We start from the raw sequence: 23,256 nt of genomic DNA on the forward strand, positions 1-23,256 counted from the left end.
GCCAGCTCTACACCTTTACATCGACAGATCCTGAGTAAATGACCGTTGCTTACCTGTCAAGTTAACATGACTGAAATCTGTAAGGTCAGTGATTGAAATCTGTGAGCCACCCCCACCGCCCACACACACACACACACACACACACACACAAACACGCATGGGTGCCTGGATATGTTTTAAAAATGGGGAAACAAACTTGGAAAGATAAGATAATTGGTGAGCAGTCTGTGGATCCTCCCTCAGAAAAAAATGTAATTCCCTGCATTTCTACACCACCTAACCTCTTGGATTAAGTCAAGAAACAGCCACCTGCACTGTAAATACTGAGTCAGAAAATGTAGATATTCACATCAAAAAATCTGCCCATTTGTCTCCTCCTGTCGGTCACCAAGCTCCAGCTGGGGAGATGGGGGGGTTACATGTCTTGCTCAAGGGCACCACAGCTGTAATATGAGGTAGCGGAGTGCATTATTCATCCACTTTCCTGCAGCTTTCTAGTCAGTTCTGACAGTCTGACCACAAGCCCGCCTTTACAACTGCTCGGCTCCTGCCTCCTCAGGTGTGATATGAACTCTACTGAAATGTAATATTTAAAAAGGCGGTCTGTTGATATGAGGCGTTTCAGCTCAGCAAATCAACAAGTTCGCTAGCAGAGTGGCTGTCATATTACAGGCTGACTGTAGGCAGGACCAGGGTCCAGGTCTCAGGGGGGGAGGAATGCAAGGCATATGGTTGTGATTAAAACAGGGGCAGCAGAGCACAGCGTTTACATTAGCATGCTGCCTAAGGGGATGTGGAGCTTTATGAGGGGCTGTACCAGTCACAGCGCTCGGGTCTGCCAAGCTCGGAGCTTACCGACACAGAACTGAAAGTTGAGATATGGAGCGGTGTGATGGAGTGTCAGGTTTCAGAACGAGTGATGACCAAGCAGTTTCACCACTAGATACAATGAGATATCACTTCTAAATTAATTATCCACTTTTTGTCAGATAGCTCTGTGTATGTGCACACATATATATATGTTTATATCCTTTGATTAAAACACTTTAAGTGGGGTTAGAGAAAGAAAACCGTTTGAGGAAGAAGACCCGACACACTGCTTCACGGTTTACTGACTTTTCTAAATAATAGCTACTCAAAATAAGGGAAGAGCACATCACAGGAAAGCAAGAACATTGAGACCATCTATGAGGGGTGGGTCAAATATAGGAGGGTACAGCATAGCAAGAATTCTGTAGAGTTTTGATAGAAAGTAGAACTGAAAGAGAGAGATGAATGAGGGAGCAGAGGGAGAGAAGGATGAGGAGGAGGGTTTGTTTGAGTGTGTTTACACTCCTCTTTGAGCAGTGGGAGGGAATCATTATTACAGACGAGCAGCCACATCTGACACGATTGAGCATGGAGCATATCCATCACACACACACACACACACACACACACACACACACACACACACACGCACGCACAAAACAAAGGGATTACAGAAAAAAGTCCCACCAAAGACACTCTCTCATACTGTATATCATCAATCTGTTATGTTTTGCTGCATTCCAAGAGTTATTTTGTGATCAAGTTTTAGTTTGTTGTTGTACCAAGTTTCTTGCAACCTGCCACATCTACTTATTGTTGAGTTGGGGGAGGGAAAAGATGCTTGTTGCATTTAGCGGAGTGTTTTATATGTCAGTGAACTAAGAATAGTGAGTGATGACAGTAAGAGCACAACATGCTGCTAATGCTACTTCTACATATGGACTAGAATCAGCTCGAGCTGTTGAACTTCATGTTTACATTCATGATCCAGGACGTCAGGGGTTTGTTGTTTTTTTTTTTTTTTTTGGCCTTGCCATTAATTATCACGTACCTGGCCAAGTCTCATTTCACTATTCATGTTTCCACGTAATACAGCTGCACAATGCACACCTATCTTAAAATGTATTAAAAATCAGTGAAGTGAAGTGAAGTTTTGGACAGAATTTAAAAAGCATCTTGTTATCTTTGGCATAAACAACATTTCAAATGCAGTTTTCAGTCAAAAGTGGCACTTAAGAGACATTATGCACCTGCAAAATGTTGCTGTAATTGACGTTTAAGGACCATTTCTTTGAAGCCAAAGCAGCTCTGCCTGCTGTCAGAGTTGATCTCTTCGCTGGAGCTGATGGCTGATGTGTATCTACCACTCCAAAGCTTACTTGCGTGCAATGCTTTGCGTTAGGGAAACAGTTGTAATGTTTAAACAGAGTGCTGTGAGGGATTTCAGGCAGCTGGCATGCTCCGAGCACAACGGATGACAATAATTACAATAATAAATGAGTTACAATAAACAAAGAATTGGAATTGGAAAAAACTGCTTTTATCGTCGTCCTTACTGATCTTTTCGGCGTTCTAGTTGTAGATACTGTAAGAAAACTACAAAAAACAAAACTCAAGATAGACCTAGAAATATACTGAAATTATTTTTCAGAGATTTTCCCCTTTAATTTATGTAAACCTGAGTGGGTGAAATCACATATCAACAGCACACATGCACACATAATCTCTCAGCCAGCGCAAAGAGAATCCAATCTGTCAGTCCCTGTTCTGTACTGCCACTCCTGTCTCTTATTAGCATACCGCCACAACCTACACAGCACGCTGCAGACTGAAGGGCACTGTGGAATTTTGGAGAAAAATAATGTAACAATAATAATAATAATAACAACAAAAACAAGACACCTCACCCCAAAAACAGGAAATGAGAGTGATTTGTGGCTGCTGATTATTGGCACAGTCCACTTTGGGCTGATTAGACAGGTGGACCGGCGGGACACGTTCATTCTTCCTGACATGAAAAATGGAGGCAATATCTGTTGCCTTCTGTTAGAGGATCCCGACAGCTTAATGATTCAGCCTGCCATGTCAGACAAATACACACACCGACACACAAAGACACAAACAAGGAATATAAAGCGCCCAAACCACCCCTAAATTACTGCTGTCAAATGTAAAAAAACACATTAAAAACAATTTTGGTGCTTTTTGTGAATGTGTCAACAAATTTGACAATTACTGGGTCCTTGAAACTTATTAATACCTCCACTGATAATTTTCAAAAATACATAGCACATGTTTTTCTTATCACAGCCCAAAGACATGCGAGTCAGGTGTCTCCTAATAGAAGGTAGAAATGCTCAAGTCTCTCTAAACAAAGTTTGATTCCTGAAAAAAAAAACAAAAAACTTTCTGCTCATTTTTTTTTAAAACCAGTAAAAAAAATTCCACACCACTAAATCCAGTCAATAAAAAACCACTGTGCTGTCAACTGGCTCATCCCCTCCTCCTCCCAAACGTCACCACCGCCATCATCCGCCCATCGGTGACCTCGCTTTGGCCTTGTTCTCATTCATGGTTCACCTGCTGTGTGTCAGAAAAACGTGACAGCGCCGCTAGAACAGTGTCAACACACCCGCTGTTTAGTGTGGGAACGCAAAGAAAGCCAGGCACCCAGGGCCTGGAGAGGAGGGGCCGCGAAGCGACACTGACCCAGGACGGAGTGACATAGCCCCGGAGCGCTAATGCCAAGGGAGAGGTACGCCCTTGAGGGAGATCTTCCTTTACCTGACGTGGGGGAAAGAAGCAGGAAGAAGCAAAATGAGAGCGAGATGATATTAAGGAGGAAAGGATTGAAGAAGGGAGCAGCGGTAGCATTAGACTGGGTTTACCCTCATGTGATGTAATTGGATTCCTTGCAATATGGGCTTGGGGGAAAAGGATGGAGGACAGGAGGAGGTGACTGAATAAGGGAGATGAGGAGAGGAGGAGGGGTACAGAGCGACAGGGAAGAGGATTGATTTCGGTTTGAACGGTGGAATGAGTCTCAAGGGAGGGGAAGGGAAAGGGTTTGGTTGTTTGAAAAAAAAAAAAAAAAAAAAAAAAGCCATCTTCTCCTCAGCTACTGGGGGCTCATTCGGCTCCGTAAGGCCGCGTCAAGTCGACCACGGCCGCTGGAAGCGATCGTACACTCCCAGATTTTATAACCCTCAATGTGTTCTGTTCAATCAGTACAGAAAAAAAAAAAGAGAGAGATCCCAGGAGAGAGAAATGGAAACAGGGTGAAATTAAGTTAAGATGGGTGTGAGCTATAATGTTAATGAGAGCAAAATTAGGTAATCTCTCCTCGTACTTGCTGGTTCCCACGACTCAACCTCTAGGAGAGAGACGGACAGAAGGAGAGCGGGGGTGTCAGCTTGTTATTTTATTAAAATTGTTTTAAAAACTGCAACTATACTTGCATCCAAAATAAATTTTCCCACAGAAGAAGAGGCTGTTATAGCGTGGTGCCGAGTTTGTCCGCACGACTGTAGCCAGGCATGAAAACACAGACTGAAACTCACTAAGAATTTGAATATTTATTAGTTCCTACCATCCCGATTACATAACTGTTGGTTGCGATCTGCATGTCTTGTTGAGAGTAACAGATGTTAGTTTGCAGTTGGAACATCTGGAGAAGCCGACTTTGTCAAGAGAACAAATCATCAAATGCTTTACATCCATCTACATACATCTGTTGAAGCTCAACCTAGCTGGGAATCTTTAGGATCTGAGATACAAGGGTCTTATTTTTAATAAAGTCTAACATTGTATGCAAAGAATTTCTGTTTTACAAAATACTGTGTGTGTGTGTGTGTGTTTGATGAGCATGAAAAAGCACAAATCCTCATCCTACACCTCAATCAGACCTACATTGTCCTCTGCCTGTCAGTCATTCTACTATAAATAGAGTGATGGGGGCTCTGTGGTTGACCTAGGCTGCGGCACCGTGCGCTCTTCCCACAGTCAGGTAGACTGAAATACCTCCCTGTACAGCTGGCGCTTAGCGGGGCAGAAACAAGTCAGAGAAACGGACCAGATGAGCAGGTACACACACACACACACACAAAAACACACACACACAAATTAGAAAAACTCTCTTCCTGTGTCTGCTCTAATTCATCTGAGTGTCAAGGCAGATGGGAAATGTTTAGCAGGGCTGGTGTATGTGTGTGTTTGTGCCTTCTAGCTGCCAAAAAAAAAAAAAAAAAAAGAGTGGCAGTTAAGCCAGGATTGCAGTTTGGACGGGCGATTTCCCCCACATTTACTGGGGCACATCTAGGTGCACGGAACTGAAACCTCTAATCACAAGTTGGTTACATTTCCATCTTTCTGAGGTCACTGACGATGCACTGTGGAAATGTATCTGCAATAATTGTTCCGACCGAGCTAAATCTGCTAAATCTGTAGAGAGAAAATCAAAAAATAAAAAAAAATCCCTCCATCGACGACACGTACATGTGACATGTAGCCGAGGCACATGTGTTAATGACGAAAAATATTGCCCGGGGTTGACATTTCATGAGAAAACAGTAGCTGAATACAGACCCTTTGCTGACTCACATCCGACAAAGAAACAAACGCCTGTGGAAAATGGTATCAAAATATAGAGCTGGTCTATGTTTAGAGCGGCGAAACAAAGTCACTTTTATGACCTTGTTTGTGCCTTTTGGCGTACGATGATTTGGGCAACAGTAAAGAGCTGTATTTAGACCACACACACATACACAAGCATGTACGCTAGTGTACAGTTGCCAACACACACACACACACACACACACACACACACACACACACACACACACACACACACACACACAGGGCCTGTGGTCAAGAGTCTTGGTACTTAGAGAACAAAGCAACACATTTTTCCTCTGCTCTCTTTTACAATGGGGAGCGAAGCTATGACATCATTTGTTTAAAACTGTATTCAAATATAACTACCTTCCCAGTGACGATCTTCCTGTGGAAAACATTAATGCTATTTTTCTCCATATGTCTTTCCTGCCCTTCAACTCTTTAAAGTAAACTCCTACATCCTGCGCATACAGTATACACACTGAGTGCGGCTTGTGTTTCTAACGTTTGCCTTTGCGTTTCCATCTTTATATAATTCGCAAATGATGGTGTAGTCGCCTCGGTGACGATTGCACCGCTTTGCCGAAGCTTGATGAAAATATTCCCACGTGTATAATGACTGAAGTAAATCATCATCGGACAGTTTGTCGTGCTAATCTCTTGGCCTTGTCTCCTCTGTGTGCCGTAGATCAGAAGAAGCTGGGATTGAGGAGCAGCCCCAGTTTATCTGGGAAGGGAATAAAGGTGCTGAAGAGCACCGGTGAATCCTTTTAGGGCTTAAGGTAAAACCACATATTTCTATTCATGACCCAGAGGAATAGAGGTAGGCTCTTACTACTTTAAAAATATCTGAATGAAGCAGTGAAGGATCTTTAAATAGACTTCTAGTTGGTAATCAATGCATGGAGAGAATAACTATATAGAATCATGTAGAATAACTATCACAAAAAACTGGTGGATGAGCATGATTACACATAAAACCAAATGATTGATTTGATTTTTAATTAATAACAACTGTTCAGATGAGGCAGCTATGTAGCAAATGCTAGCTAGCCAGCTGTCTGCATATATAATGTTGATGTCAAGAAACACACACACACACACACACGGCAGGAGCAGATGAATCAGTGTGTGGAGTTTTCTGCTCTTTCTGTGCTGAAAGTGGATGTCCGTGCTCTACTTAGTTGAAGCATCTGGTAGTGACAGTTCAGACATGTTTTTTGTTTGTTATTTTTTTTTAATATGCACAACAATGACAGCCTTGCAGGTGGTGTAGGGCTCTTATTATTCATGCCAAACTGTCTTGCAGATGAAGTTCTAAAATATATTACTTAAGGAGTACAGGAAGAAAAAAAAACAACAAAAAAAATCAATCAAACTCGTGAATCACATGAAAAGAATCAAGATTTTGTATCAAGCAGCTGTATGTCCGACACACCGCTGATTGCGCCAAAGACTCAACACCAAAGAAGTGGACAACAAGGCCGTTGTACCTCGCTGTCAGTGTGGAGAGACGGCAGGAATGTGGTCTGTCTGAACTCAGACAGCTAAACAAAGTTATCTGCCTGCAACATCATGAGACTAAAAGCTTCTCCTCTCCCCATCAATGTTTATCTACCGCTCTCCAAGTCTCTGTGTGTGTGTGTGTGTGTGTGTGTGTGTGTGTGTTGGTGTGTGTGTGCGTGTTGGTGTGTGTCCGGGGAAGATTTTATTTAGTAATCAGCCAAACCCCTGGAGATGACCGGCGCCTTGGGATTTAGGACCCCGTTGCCGCAGCAACCAAAAAGGTCACCTGACACCAATCACCTCAGACGTCATGTTTACACTCTCCAGATGAACAGAGGGGGATAAGAGTGGAGGGATAGAGAGCTCTGGTGTGTGGTATTTAACCATGGTGAAGGCACAACTGTGGATACGTAGATGATCGATCTCTTTTATGTGCCGTCTACGCAGCAATCTGAGTCTGACACTTTAAACTGTGTCAAAGACTATTCAAATGTTAGTTTTGGAGAGGTTTGAGTGGCTCTGGGGAATTTGCATTTACCGGGGAGGAAACAAGGCTGCAATAAAAAAAAAAAAAAAAAAAAGGAACGTATGCAGGTGCAGCCTTTGATCTCTGATCTTTGTCCCGCCCCCCCCCCACGTGATGCGTTCCTCCGCCGAGCGCCGCCCGGTGCACCTGCTGACAGGTGCAGCGGAGATATGCTTAAGTTTCACCCCAACCTGTCTGACTGGCTTTGCTATGGGAACAACACACACCAACAAACACATGCACCCCTTCACACACCAGAACAGAGGCGAAGGCTAATTTGATGACATAACTGCTTTCTCAGGTGACTAATCAATTATTGTTCATTCAGAAAATTGCTTACAAATTGCATCCCTATTAAATAATAAACCCTTGTGTCATAGGAATTCAAAAATGTTCCCTACTGAGTACGTCTATGTACTCCGATGGCTTTAACGATTCAGTTTTAAGACAACTGGTGCCTTTCACTTTTTCCACACGACTCATAAGGAATGCCTGTATGGCATGTTCCTGGACTACTAACTGACAGCGAACCAGAGACGTTGTGATGATAAACAGCGAAACAGCCCCGACAGGCTGTATAGGATTCCAACCATTCCTACCCATAAGGACAAAGAACCGGCTGGGGCTGCATGGAGCTAATAAACGCACTGACTCACAGTCAGCATGGGCAGAGTCTTTATAGTCTCCTATTTGTCTTATATCTTTTAAAAAATTGTTCGACAAATGTAAATAAAAGATTGTTGTGTCTCGCTACTGTATCTCAGGTCCCGCTCATGTTTTGAGGGGAATATCAGCTTTTGACAGAAGATTTAGAGTCCCACAGGTTAGATTTCACTCCTCCATCTGTTAAAGCAGAACACAGGAGCTCAGTAATGTGTACTGCGTCTGACATATGACTGTATATCATATTGTGCTGTATTTGTTTGTGGCTTGTAGTCAGTTTTCATGTATGTAAGAACAAATGTAAAAAGGAATCTGGCAATAAAGTACAATCTATCATCATCTTACTCATAATTTAAGTGTGGCAACGCAGGGGGGTAATCAATCTTTGCTCACATGCAGTAGATTAAGGTACCTGCGCCTTTAAATGTTCTGAAGAGATAAGGCAGATATAGACTGGAATGACAGAAAAGAATGAACATGAACAATAAACCAAACAAATCTATGACTCTCATCATTTTATTATCTTCAAACAAATAAACTGACGTCAGGAGCCTGGTTTCTGTTTCCGATGATGACTCTGTGATAAGCAGTCACTGGTTACCAGGCTGTCAGTCACTTTATCAACACACACCTGATTGGCCAGTTTGTATTTGAACAATGAGAATGAAACACACCCCCTACCACCGAGACTCACCGGACAGCTCAGCATGTTCTACCCTACAGAGCAGGAAAGAACACCTCTGCGTTTGAACCAGAACAAAGATCATGATGGTCAAAGGCAACACAATGATTTGAGGAAGTGACACACAGGAATTACAGCGCAGAGTCGGAGATAGGGAAAACGGATCTAAAAGAAAGCTGAACAACAACCAAAAGTCCCTTCAAAAAAAAAAAAAAATAGGAGAGCAGAGCTCGGTAACATATGACAATGCTGAAAATGACTCAGCTTATCAGTCATTCCTGCTGCAGTTTTCCAGCTGTTTTCTGTGATAACATTGTTCAAAAGTGTATGAGTGGTGCTTTCACTGACCCTCGAGAGTCTTGAGACCAACACAATCGGTCGCTTTTAATAAACTCTCTCTCTCTCTCTCTCTCGCGACAACACCATCTCCAGTTGTGAGGAGACGACTCCGAACAGGCTTGTCATGTGCGCTGCTGAAACCCCACAGTCACTGTGACAGAAAAGAGAGGAGTGCTACTTGTCCACGGTGACTCAGCAAGGAACTAGGCCACAATCCGGTCCCTACTGTCCCCTTATCAGGCCATTTACATCAAGAAGAATAGAAATCAGCTGCCCCTGAAAAGAAACAGTGTGTCTGTGAGCACACGGAGCCTGTAAGAGCCCCACAGGGAAATTAGATTCCTTGTCTAATTTATGAGCTCTGGAGCCCGGTAGAGCTCCAGGACATGGAGGGGACGTCTGTGTTCACCAGCAATCTTCTGCCTATTTGCATCAGTGAGTTTTTTTTTTTTTAAAGAAAATAGGTGAATCTCTGTGTGTTAAACAGATTGGTGCAATACATCACTGGTACGGGAACTGTCATTTCATAGCGAAGTGCATCGAGTGGGAACATCAAAAAAAAAAGGGAAGGGGGGGGGGAGCTGAGAGAGAGAGAAATGAAATTAAAAAAAAGGTGTGTTGATGTTGCGCATTGCTTTTACAATGACGAGGTTGAGTAGGGAGATTCGTTTCCAGGAGCGGGCAGAAAAGATGTTTCCTGTTGGACAATCAGTGCGGTCGTCATTCGCAGCACAGTCTCCAATGATAGGTTATCTGTAAGGAATACAAGTCATAGTTGTACATACTAGCCCGAGCTTATCTCCACTGCTGACAAATGATGCCACAAAGTAAGTTAAGTGTTGTAAAAGTCAGTGTGTGTGTGTATATGCTGAGGGACACGCATTTGTCACCGTGGCGACATTTCAGACAAGCTAATAGCACAGCAGGTGAACAATTCAATGAGAAAACATTTTTCAACAGAGTATGCAACTTTTCTAATAGGTTTCCCTACAGAAATAAATTACATTAACTCTGAAGTACGTTTCAATGATAGCGCTAAGCTTCTCTTGTGTCTCTAGGCCCGCTGTGTCCTCCCATAAATGAAAGGAGAGTTCCAGGCAAGGTGGAGTACGAGCCATACTGGGGCCTATAAAATAACTGTCAGTGACACACAGCAGACACCTGAGAGACTAAAATACTGATCTGGGCCAGCCCCAGCTATGTAAACAGAGCATTCCAGAGCAGTACAGAGCACAGGGAAACAGTGTTATGTGTGTGTGTGTGTGTGTGTGAGTGAGAGACAAAGAGTCAGAGAGTGAGACAATATTCCTGCATGCAAACATAGGAAAAATATATATTTGCATGCATTAAGCTTACATGTATATCCTGAGGGCGGGGATATCTAACTTTACATGAGAGTGTATGTCTGTCCATGTGTGTGTGTGTGTGTGTGTGTGTGTGTGTGTGTGTGAGCGTATCTAAATCTTCAGTGATTGTAGTGGGGCATTACCGAGTGACAAATGGAATTCAGACCCAGCCCACTCAATCCTGCTCATTTGACCCAAAACACTGCTTTAAAAAAAAAAAAAAAAAAAAAAAAAAAAAAATCACATGATGTCCATTGCCCATATAAAAATCCTTGCAAATAACATCAACGGCATGCTATGTGAGGTGGTTAACCTCAGCTTCACAGCTTCACAAAACCTCCGTCCAGATCTGCTACAGTCGGTCATTGTGCTGCTGAGCAATCATTAGATAAAGTGAAAACGCAGACATGATGACGAGGCCTGGAGGGTCTGTCCTCCTGTATGGCACGATTTCCATATGGAAATCTCATGTCATAGTGTCCATGAGACCTTTTATCCACACCGTTGCTACTGTCGTTCGTTACTTTCCGAAAGCCCTGCTCATTCAGTGAGCCGCAGCTTAGCAGTACAGCTTCTTTATACAGTATAGGCGTGTGTTATGTAATGTAAAGAGGAAGTTTAAATTTTAATGGTGTAGCGTTTTAATTTAATTACAACTACAAAGGCTGGACCGGCTCGGGTAAGAAATTGTTTAGAACTTTTATGCGAGAAATGCATTTTCCACTTATTACAATTTGAGTAGGAAGCAAAGCTCCTCTGTCTCATAGCATTTGTTCACTGCAGTCTAGGAAAGTAGTTTAACTCAGTAACACCAGTAAGGATGCATATACATCAGAGATGGTAACAAGAAGTGCTCCTTAGAAAAATATCAGCATTAATCTGAAAATACATTTTAAGGGATACCCCAACAAAACTACAAATCCCTACTGAGATATTGATTAAACAGTCACTGATTAACATACAGTACTGACATGTCTTCATATCTTTTACAGCTCCGAGGCATAAAGAGATGCTCCAGCAACACTAACAGCACCTCGCCTGGACAGACTGTGTGTACGACACACAGCCTGGTGTTGGCTGGTATGTCATACAGTAGTCTTCATTTACAGGAGAAAACTCATACAGCACGTGCTCTTGTAAACTCAGCGTTCACCCGAAAAAACTGTGCCAAATCTATTACACAACAACTGCTGTTGGAGGGAGCGCAAGATCGAAAGCGGCTTTAATACGATATCAGATTCACACGGGGAGCGGGGGACATGAGGGTAATAAAAGAGAGTCATGGTGGAGGTGCACGCTTCCTTCATCTTCCAAGAGGAGGATTATCATGATTGTGTGAAAATGTGAAGTCAAGGTGTGGAAATTTAGAGTAAAAAATGCGATAATACTAATTCAAAGATCCATCATCAAGCGCATTTACTGGCTTTCATCGAATTTAAGTCTTACAATAACCCGATGACTTATGTCACTGGAACTGAACAAACCATCAACTGGCAATGTTAAAGTGATTCTAAAGCCAAGCGTGTACAGTATCTCTCACCAGCTGTAACCTCTGTCTGTTTTTCCACAATACTGCGTTAAAATAACAACTTATTAAGTCAGATGATGGTTTTTGTGCGCGTGCTATAGAAAGCGCCGCGGTTGTCACATAAACAAACGTCGCTTCGAGAGACGTAACATCTGTGACGGATGCCCGCAGTGGAGACAAAAGATGGACACCAGTGACCTCTTAATTAAGACTCAATCCTCTCCCTGTCTTTGCTAATTAGTGTCTGCTTGTCTAATTAAGATTCAATCAGTAAGCTGTCACATTTTACTCACTGTGCCAGTTTAATGAAGCCTGTACAGTAATTGAGAGTGTATGGAGCGCTTCTGTCTTGTGGAAAAATGAGGACAAAGTGTCTCTATTATAGTTTTCATATGTGTTCTGACCTTTAGGTGTTCATATGCGTACTGACCTTTACGTTCCACTAACAGACACATAAACTGACACAGCGGGACAGCGTGACTCTCGTACCGCCACGGTGCCTGGTGCGACCGAGGCAGTCGGAGCTCGACTGTGGTTTCACAGTTGTCTGCATCCACATTAGACTTGGGTCAGATAAGACTATTTTGGTTGTATTATCGTATTATTTCACCTTTCGAGCACATTATATTATGCTCTGTGCCCATAGCCTGTTACTATGAGCACAGGATGAAAGCAACTCCTCAGACGTTCAGTTACGCCTGGCCCGCATTAACAGTCATTAAGGAGGTGATGATGAAGTATTAAGTCTGCCTCAGTCTTCAGTGTTTTGCCCGCAGAACCTGATAAAAAAAAAAGCAAGACCGCACATGAAGATGAATTACTGAACCTTTCATCTTGTTATATCTTTCACTTTTTTTTGTTTTTTTTGGCTGGCAAATTACAGAGAGATGTGAGAATTATATAAAGGCTCTTCCAAAAAAAAAAAAAAAAAAAAATCAGTTGAACTTTCTCAAAATTGAGGCCTGTTTTTTTAAAAAAAAAAAAAAAAGCTGGAGATAAAACGCCCAGGTCTGAACCAACTCTGCATGCAGCTTTTCATCTAGATTCAACAGCGGGTCAGACATGTCGACTGGCACAGTTTATAAGCTCTGACAGCACTTAACAGCCAAAAGATTTCATTGTCAAAGCGAGCTGAATTGAAACCATACAGAATAGGGAAATTCATATTCAGAAAGCACTGGCCCCTGACAATGCTAACCATTCTCCAACTGTTCTCCTCCCACTTTGGCATCTAGCTCACTTCATTTGTTCTTTTTTTTTTTTTTTTGGCACAAAAAAAAAAATGTGAATAAACCAGTCTACCTTCTCAAGTTCCCTTTCACCACAATCAGATAAAAACTTGAATGTTTTAGTCATGTTTTGCGAAGCATACCAAAATGGTAAATGGCTGAATTTATACAGCGCTTTTATCCAACTTTATCCTACCTTTTCTACTGCTCAAACACCCGTTCACTCACACACCCGATGGCGGCGAGCTACCACGCAGGACGGGTCGGGGGTCAAACCGCCGACCTTCTGATTTGTGGGCGGCCCGCCCTACCTCCTGAACCACAGCCGCCCCAAAGGTAAAGAATCTCTTATGTGTGTGTGGTCCCCTGCGTAAATTGAATCATTTAGTGTGTGTATCGCTAAGCTGAAGAGTCATGGAACTACTGGAAACAATAATGTGAGCAGTACAGTACAGGGATTTGTGGTGATTGAGTCATGCCCGGCTTTAGGGGACACACAAGCACAGCTGATGCGCGGTCGTCATGCAGAGCCACGTGCTCCGACACAGATATCGGACAGTTGCGATGGCCGTTAGACACGGTGTCGCTTGGCCCTCAGCTCCTAACCAGTTATTACCCAACATTCGTCAGCACTGGGAGGGCCACCTGCGAAGCTGATGACACAACCGTATCTCAGCTGCCATCATAAGAGATTACCAGAGCCATTTGCTGTCCTGCAGGCTTCCAGCTAACCGCAGGACACACATGCTTTCTCAATCAAGGCTGCTTCACTGCTAGTCACCATCACACAGGCTGATATTTCCAGATGGGGGACCTGCAGGCGGCTTTTTTTTTTTTTTTTTAACCGTGTACTCGCTGTACACATAGAAATACTTTTTTTTTTTTAGAATTCACAAAGTTTTCACCAGGTAGTTTTCTTTTCCCAAGGAGTATAAGTGCATTACTGCCTGAATGACTACACAGGCCTAATTAGTGAAATACTTCCGGAAAGAACACCGCCGCTCCAGCAGATACCTCATTTCCTAACCACAAACACTAACACATGTTACCAGTCCGTCTTCCTTGTTTCAAATCTTCCTTTAGCTAATTTATTTTACCCATAAGCCACCACGCTCTCCCTTCACTGCCACCCACATGAAGCTGCCACCCACAAAAGCAGCACTTTGCCACACACATGTCATCCATAACTGCTGTGAAGTGACCTGTTGGACAATTCTTTTCTTTAGGAGACTCAGGCAGGAAAAAGGGCAGGTTGAGGGGAGGGGGGGGGATGCTGCCCTTTAATAAGAGCCGTCACAATTCCCATATTCTCACGACAAAGCGTGTGGAGAGAACAGATGAAGACTTGAGAGGGGAGAGATGAAGAGAGCAGTCAAGATGAATAGAGCGAGAAAAAAGATGAGGAGGAGGAGGTGGAGGAGGAGGAAGAATAAGGCAGTGTGGCTGAGCGAAGGCATTGTTGTGTGTGTGTGCCGCATAATTGCCACTGCAGGAAGACCCCGGGAGTTTGGACTTGTGAGTGAGTGTGTGTGTGTGTGTGTGTGTGTGTGTGTGTGTGTGTGTGTGTGTGTGTGTGTGTGTGTGTGTGTGTGTGTGCGTGTGCGTGCGCGCGTGGCTACGTGTTGTGTGCTCACTGCTGCGGACAAACAGACAGACTGGTTTCTAAATCCTCTTAATCAGGGCTAGACTGTTCTCTAAACCTGTGGATGCTCCCTTGTTTTGTCTGCGTGTGCACATGAATGTGCGTGAGTAAGCTTCCCAAAGACTTTGCATTAATGGGATTTGTGTAAACAGAACCCAAAGGCCTCAACCGGAACGTAATTAAAGGTAAAGAAGAGAAGGGAGCACACTGGGGGTAAAAAAAAAAAAAAAAAAAAGCCTTTATATCTGCAGCAGGCTGAGAGATAAAGTATAGATTTTCTAGGTGCAAACACAACTAGACAGATAGCAAGCTGACGATTAGCTTTTAACGACAATAAATTAACTCCATGTAAGCTTTCAAGTGTCTTTTCCCCATCTTGTTATCTCAATACATCGCATAAGCTGCATAATAATATGACAGAAACAGGAGTTAAAAATGTACGTTTCCTTGTGCAGAAGTTAAGTCCCTGCCGAATTTAGAAAAAAAGTTATAAAAACCCTCAACTTTTCAAGACACTAGCAGCATTTTTCTTGGGCACATCCACTTGCAACTGGCTCTAGTCTCAGCCATATTAATAATGCCCACAGCCACTACCAATCCCATCATTTTGCTTCCTAGTCGTGCCCGCTGGAGGCATAACCACGTCTCATCCGAGTTTAACAGCAGCAGAGCTGACAGAGAGACTTGGCCACGTCAGCCTGTCTGGCACGCAAATGGGCACACACACCACCACTATCTGCAGGCGTGCACATGATCCCATTCCTGACTTAACACGGGACAAAAAAAAAAAAAAAAAACAGCACTGCCTATGCTCAAACATTGTTAAGACTCTGCGCACAGTGAAGGCTGGCAGAGCGACTGTGCTACTTCTGATGTGACTGCAGGTTAGGGTCTTGGTACAACAGTTTACCACTCAGCTACTGACATTTGCAACACTTATTGTTTAAAAAGGTTGCTCTAGTGCTGTGAGTCATTTTTAGCCATTCTAGTGGCATAGCTCTTGGGATGGCAATGTTGGTCTGTCACACTGCGGGTTGGTCGGTCGACCACTTTGGTGAAATATCTAAACAGCAATTGGATGAACTGCCATGAGATTTGGTACGTACATTCATGTCACCCTCTGGATGAATTGTTATCAATTGGGTGTTCCTTTACCTTTTCACCTGATGCCATCATCAGGTCTAAAGTCCAATTTGGCTAATTCTTTAGATAATGACCAAATACCCACTAAACTAATTACATTCCCCTCAATCTCAGCTATACTTTGTGTCCAGGGCTAATTATAACATGCTAATATACTAAACTAAGATGGTGAACCTAGCAAACATTATACCTGCTACTAAACACTAGCATATTAGCACATGGTGCCATGCTAGCATTAGCATTTAGCTCAAAGCTGTGCCAAAGTGCAGCCTCACAAAGTCGCTAGGGTTGCTGTGGACTCTTTTCTATCGAATGACAGGTGTAGTACACCAAATCTGATAGAAAAAAGTCTTAGGGTTATAAAAATTCAAGTGAATGAGACAACATGCCTTTTTAAAGGCATTAATGCTTCATTTAAAAAAGCCTTTTATTAAGATATTCACCTGCTCTAAGGTTTGAGGCTAATTACGCTAACACAGAGCATCACCATACCTCCTGGCTGGGAGATTATGCTAACAAGCCAGTTGGATTGACTGTGTGGGAGTAAGTAAAGGCCTTTTGAGTAGATTTGTCAACTCATCTTACACTTTGGCTAACTTAACAGTTACTTTAGTTACTGAACCAAAGCTCCCTGATATTAAAGCTTACGGCTTTAATTTTCCTGTGTGTTCTAATGCCCTTAAGGGACTAATCATTTCATGGTTTGACAGATGGAAAAAAGCAAAGCGTGGTTAAATGACTCTATGCTACAAATCCTCAAGAAGTGACCACTGAGAAAAGAGAGTGTTGACAGATTTACTTAGAACTGCTTCGGCGTTAGACTGAAAGGGTCTCCAGGGGAAAATGTCAATGATCTCTATGTCCATTTCCTTGTTAAAATCTACAACAGCTATAATAGCAACAGCTGCCTCAGAAAACCACAGTGAAGATTCTTTGCCAGTGTAGACCATAATAAAGGTCAGTCAGAAAAACAGCAATTCATAATGTGTGTCAGATCGAACTGACTGTCTTAAGCCTTGACGTTCCTTGGTATCCAGGACTCTTTTTAAGAACTTTTGTCAACCGTGTCGAAAACTTCGGAACATATACTCCTCTACTGTGTGTGTACTGTAACTGTATACAATTTGAGGAGACCGCATGAGAGCAGTCTTCAAAGAAAAAGCCTCACCGCCTCCCCCGCCCTACTAACCTCACTATCGTAAATTAGTTGGCCTTTCTCTTCCTCTGACAGAGTGTGTAACTGCAAGTGCCTAGTGTGACCAATTCCCATTCACACTCAGTACAACAGCCTACACTTGAGCTAATTGGGAAAATAAAGACAATTCTTTGGCAAACAAGAGAAAAGACAGCACACGTGTGCATATGTACCTCTTTAGTGGGATTACAAAAAGCTCTGCATTAGTGAGACAGCATTTAATGGTCTATTTAGTTGGTAACTGAGTGTCCCTCCAGTGCATTTAAATGCAGAGCTTAAGCTGGGCGCCGACACACACACACGCACACACACACACACACACACAAACTCAGCTCAGAGTAGGCGAGATGCTTATACTCTACATATGTGACTTCTATCTCTCCCTCTTTCTGGCTCTCATACACTCGCATACATGCAAACACACACCCTGAAATTGAAGCCAGAGATCTTTCCTAAAGGAAGTGAAGTCGTTCCACCGCTGTCAGAGAATACAAAGGTGGAAGAATGGTTGGGGTAAAAGGAGGGGTGTCCAACTTCCTGCTGAGAGAAAGGAAATAAACACTTCCATATGCAAACCCTGCCAGACACGCTCACACGTTCGCATGTACATACGCACAGAGCCTGGAGTCAATGCAGCGACGCAGTGTTGTAAATTTGAGCAGGAGGGCCCTAGTTAGCAGCTCGCGCCGGCATATGAAAGGGAGAATATTTTCTGCTTCCAGAAATTTATAGCTAGTGAGGCATCATTCATCACAGCGGCTCTGTAATATAATGCAGCATGGAAAGAAATACACTCCTCCGAAGCTGTAGCTCCTCAATTCCTGATTGGTCTGGGAGAACGACGGTTGGTTTTATGTGAAAAGGATTCAAATTCTAGTGTGTGTGTGAGAGAGAAAGAGAGAGAGAGAGAGAGAGAGTGTGTGATCACATGCAGCAAATCCTGTTGACTAAGGCGACCCACACACAGCATACCTCCCGGGGAAAACCATGAACTCCACTGTGTCGTTTTTCATGTCCGAAACACACACACACACACACATGCATACACACATGTTTTACAATGCTGGTAAAGGCCTTCTTCTTCTACCCCTAATCTCATCTAAACCTCACCATAAACTGAATTTAAAAACTATTAAACCTTAGTAGTCCTTGATAGAAGTGAGGAGTCACAAGTTTTCACTTTGGGAGGATTTTAACAATTCTGTCCACATGAAAATACAACACACACACACACACACACACACACACACACACACAGGAGCGATCATAGAAATATCCCTGATTACTAAACACACTCGACATGTACGCTGACACCGGCGAGAGCATGACACTAATCTGCTCTCAATCTGAAACCTCTCTGTTGTGAGAGTGTGTTTGCACAAGTATGTGTTTGTGCATCTCTGTGTGTGTGTTAGCCAGTGATTGTTTTGCATATGTGAGGCAGTAGGTCATCTTCTTATGAAGATTATCCGTAAAGAAGTTCCAGGGGGAGGTTTATCAGATTGACAAATCTCATCATAATGTGAATTTGTGTTTCTCTTTTGTCATTATAGCACATCTCCGTCTGTGCACGAGTGTTAACCATTAATTTGCGCGAGGAGAGGGTCAGCGGCTGCTTGTTTAAGGCGATGAGGAGTGAGAGTGCAGGTCTGTGTTTGTATGTAATAGTCCTTAATTACATAATCCGGTTATTTTCCTCACAGCTGTTTGCCTGATCAATACGCAGTGAAGTGGACTTTTCGAGCGGAAGTGCTACAGATGTGTTTTCTGTGGTGTATATTTATCTGTGTGTGTGTCTTGTTCTGTTTCACTGATACCTCAAGCAAACATTACAATCTCTGCAGTAGAGAACTAGCAGAAGCTCTTATCAGCTCCAACTAGAAATGTCCCTCTGTGTGCTTGCGTGTGCGCTAACAGGTCTGAATATAGTGCTGAAGGTCCCGGGCCTGGCCTTAACACTTTTTACAACATGTCTCGTCATACTGCTGCCAGTCAACAGCAGCAGCAGAGGCTTCCTGAATATCAGCGAGCCAACACACTGCAGCAGCACCCCTCCTTACATCTCACTTGATTAAAGTGAGAAAATGGCACAAGTTCTGGGTAAAATTAGGTCAGTCAGATTTTACAGATGGCCCTTGTTGCCAAGCATATTTTCCCAATTAAGGCTGATTAGGGCGGGAAATTCCCAGACAGCGTGAATTATTAAAAACGTGAAATGGAATCTGATCACGTGACGTTGTATGGCGGTGACACCCGACATCCCCTGATGGGTCCTGGAAGAAAAGGGGGAGCTGGGAGACTTCTGATTGGCTCAGAGTGAGAAGTGAGTTTGCTTGATTAAATCTCCTCTCGGGACTGTGCGGGCGTGTGCACGCTGAGATTGATTTTTCATTGCACTTGTCAGTCCAGGACAACTTCCACCTCATAAGTATTTTTCATAAAAGCACACGTGTAAATAATAAAAATTTATGACAGTTGAATTCCGTTTTTCTGCTTTGGTTTCAGGTTCGTGGTATTGTGCGTGCCGGCTCACTGTCACACTGTCATGGTTCACTGGAATAGAGCAAAGCCATTGTTAATGATATTAGTTACACCTGTGCTTTTCCTGCTATGAAAAGTCAGAACATCTATTGTGAAAAAGGCCTATTAAGTTTGGTGACATCACATAATTACCAGCATAGCTTCACCCAACTTCAACCTGTGCAGAGCTTAATCAGCCAATAAGTGAAAACACCTGTCTGGGTGTCACATTAATGCGCTTCATAGAGAATTTAAATGAAAATTTTTAGAGGAATTTAACATTTTTAGACCAAAACTCTGAAGGTTTTATTCAAAACAAAGACTAAAGCAAGTGATTTCGGTTCTTAAATAAGAAAGGAGGAACTAATCAGTGATATCTGCCGGTGTAATGTTTGTTTAGAATGAAAACCTGCACTTCAGAGCGCACAACTACTGAGCACTGCTGTAAACAAATTAAACCAAGGTCAAGATGGCAGTGGCCATATAGGTATTGTCAGTGCTGGACCACGATTTCCATTAGCCCCATTGCTCCACCATCCCAAAGAGGGTATTCTCATTCACTTTATGATGATTAAATTGTTGTGTACTTTCTTCATAAGCTTTTCACTGTGTGCATTTGTTCAGAAACTGCACAAGATCCACCCTTCATTCACTGGAAGAATAGTGCGTTCTTCCAGTTTGGTGCCAAATTGATTTCTCCCTCTGCCAAACTTAATGCAGTGGCACAGAATGTGATATGCAGGTAGATGGTTTCCACCTTTATAGTCTTAATATCATTATACAGCCCTGAAATCCACGCAGTACTCCTTTACTGATGTTAAATTCTACATGTGGAGCCTTTACAAAAGCCTGCTACCACCTCTGTGCAGGCACAGCCAACATTGCTGCCAGCGTTCACAGGTTATAAATACGTGAAATTGTCCTTGAAGAGCGGTTGCTCTTTTGTCTGCCTCTAAAGGAAGTTAGTGTGGCCCAGGCTGGCTCCGAGCATCCCTTCAGCAGTCTGCTTTGCCACGCTGGGAGCCTGTCAGAGTGGCTCAGTGTCAAACTGCCCAGCCCTGCTGAGTCAAGCTGACCATGAACTAGCCAGACCAGCAACACTGGCCTGATGTTCCTGTTCTTGTTAGCTGCCTGATGTTCCCATTCCTGTTTGGTGCTAGAAAAATGTTGCCAGTCTAGCCTGTTTGAGGAGTCGACGGATCCAATATAGCCCCAACAAACACAGCTGAAAAAATGCCAAGCCAAGTCAGACTTTGTTGATTATGTGTATATTTAGTACTAGATGGCTTCAGTGTAACTAAATAATCACTTCTTTATTCAGTTCAATGTGTCTGCCTCACTCACCTTCTCATCTGCTGTTCATAATCTCCTATGATATGATATTCTTACAGAAAAAAAAAATGCTATTGAACAAGGCTGGTTCTACTGAACATAATGAGATGATTGACACCTGTATTGAAATGATTATTTCAGGTGTTGAATGATCAGGTTTAGCTTTGTGTGAAGGCTGAAGGCTTAATGCTAAACTGGAATTGTTTCATTCATTTCTTGAGGCATTTCATGTGGTTGGTGAGAAGAAAACAGAACACAGGGAAGCTGAATAAACAAAATTTGTGAGCTTATGTTGTTTCCACCCCTCTGAACCCGACAGGTGGCATTTTCTCTAGAAGTACACGCCAAACGCCATTCAAAAAACTGTCAATTTAAAGTGGGATTGCTCATCGACAGGTGTACAATGTCGGGACTTTGGTAAGAGTTTGATGTCATATATTTTGCCTGGCAGAAGTTATTTGAATATATTACCTACCTCAGGATAACCCACAGAACTCCTCCCTGGAAGCAAAGCCAATTCAAGTTTCTAATTTAACAAACTTTTAAGCTTAATTGTACATTACATATGTGCCGAATTGAAGAGTGCTTCTTTCTGTTTCGGGAAAAGTCTTGGAACAACATTTTCCACCGCTGTTATAGTTTTCACAGAACTGTGCGACATTAAAAGAGCAAAGTTTAAAGGGAGTTTTGTGTGTGTGCCGCCGCCTCTTCCAGTCCTTACCTTGCCTGACAGTTTTCAACCTGACGGGACCTTTGCAGTTCTTTATGACTGTCTGCACGTCATATAAGGGTAATCCTGAAATCGAGAGGTTCTCCACCTCCAGCAGCAGGTCCCCTTCAGTTAATTTCCCACTTTTGTAAACCACCACATCCTCATTCACTTGCCCGATGTAGGCGAACTCTCCGTTCTCCGCGCCGCCGCGCAGTGGCACGTTCAAGTCACCGCGGGCATCTTTACAGACGGAGCTCTCGTTCACTCTGGAGGTCCAGTGGTTTTTCTTTAGCGCGGGTTTGGACATTGTGAACAGTTATAAGCCCGACACCAAAAACTGGCGGGCTCTGCTACTGGGATGAGAAACAGTCACAGCAGCAGTGTCTCTCAGAAAGTGGACTTGTATCCGAGTGAAGCGCAGCAAACTTTCTTTCTCTTCCACAGAAACATGAGTGCCGCTCTCCCGTGGGTGAGAAATCAAGCCATCCCTGTGCGCTCTGAAGTCACTCCTTACTGTGCAGATATTGCTTGAATCATTTTTCTTAACATCCTTGCAGTTTAATCTCCTTTTATCGATGTCATGTTACAGCTGCCACGGTCCCACTCGCGTCTCGTGTCCACTTATTCAAATCCTCGCAGTTTTTTTTCCTCTCAACCCACTTTAAATGGCGTTTCTTTCTTTCCTCCAGTCAGCAGAAACTGAACTCTTTCCTCTCCGTATCTGAATCGTTGACTTTAACGACGCGTGTCACAGTCCTCGGATCTTTTAACCAGGTACAACAACGCTCTGGTGCGTTTAGCTGGATCTCAGTCCCACTCTGGGCTCTGATGTAGTGCTGGGAATGTGTTGCTGCTTGTGCTGCATTCATGTGCTGTCGGAAATATTAACTTCCAGATGGGGACGCATGAACGACCCTTTTAGAATACTAGATTTTACGTTATGGAAAATGTAATTATAATATAAGTGTAGATATTCTGCAACTCCTGATAAGTTTATAATGTTTGTAATGTATAGAGTATAGAGTAATGCTCTTAATTTAGTGGCCTATGTTTCTGACCAAACAACAGATGATGAGATGGGTTTTTTTTCTTTGATTTTAATGTAATTTATTTTACATTCATTTTATTTATTTTATTAATTATTTCTGTATATTCGTTTACCATTTTAATTGTGCAAATTTTCATTTAATTCTAACAATAAATCTGATTCCAATCTGTGATTCAAATATCCTAGCTGTAAACTATGTCCAATTGTATATAATAGCCTATGGCATATAATACTAAACTAAACAATAAATCCTTTGTATTACATATTGTAATCGCTGTATGTGATGTAATTTTAATTCAAAGCTTTATTAAGGTCTTCCGATACATGTCTTACATATATTGTTGTCCCACCTCTCAAAGCAATACACTACACCTATTTTTTGCATAGTAACTGCCAACTGTGCAACATTTGCATAAATATA

The 23,256-nt window shown here is 42.8% G+C and overlaps 1 protein-coding gene across 8 annotated transcripts in view; it reads right to left on the minus strand.

Moving 5' to 3' along the window:
• The window catches only part of magi1b (membrane associated guanylate kinase, WW and PDZ domain containing 1b), a 141,497-nt gene extending 118,851 nt beyond the window's left edge, over positions 1 to 22,646 (minus strand). For 7 of the 8 annotated variants that reach the window (XM_044348572.1, XM_044348574.1, XM_044348571.1 and 4 more), the window contains exon 1: positions 21,797 to 22,646. In XM_044348572.1, the coding sequence (XP_044204507.1) occupies positions 21,797 to 22,094 (298 nt within the window). In that variant the 5' untranslated portion in view covers positions 22,095 to 22,646. The remainder of the gene's footprint in view (positions 1 to 21,796) is intronic. The other variant, XM_044348578.1, reaches the window with a different exon arrangement.
• Between the last annotated feature and the right edge of the window lie 610 nt (positions 22,647 to 23,256).

The sequence above is a fragment of the Thunnus albacares genome, chromosome 4 (genome assembly GCF_914725855.1).
Source record: "Thunnus albacares chromosome 4, fThuAlb1.1, whole genome shotgun sequence".
NCBI lineage: Eukaryota > Metazoa > Chordata > Actinopteri > Scombriformes > Scombridae > Thunnus > Thunnus albacares.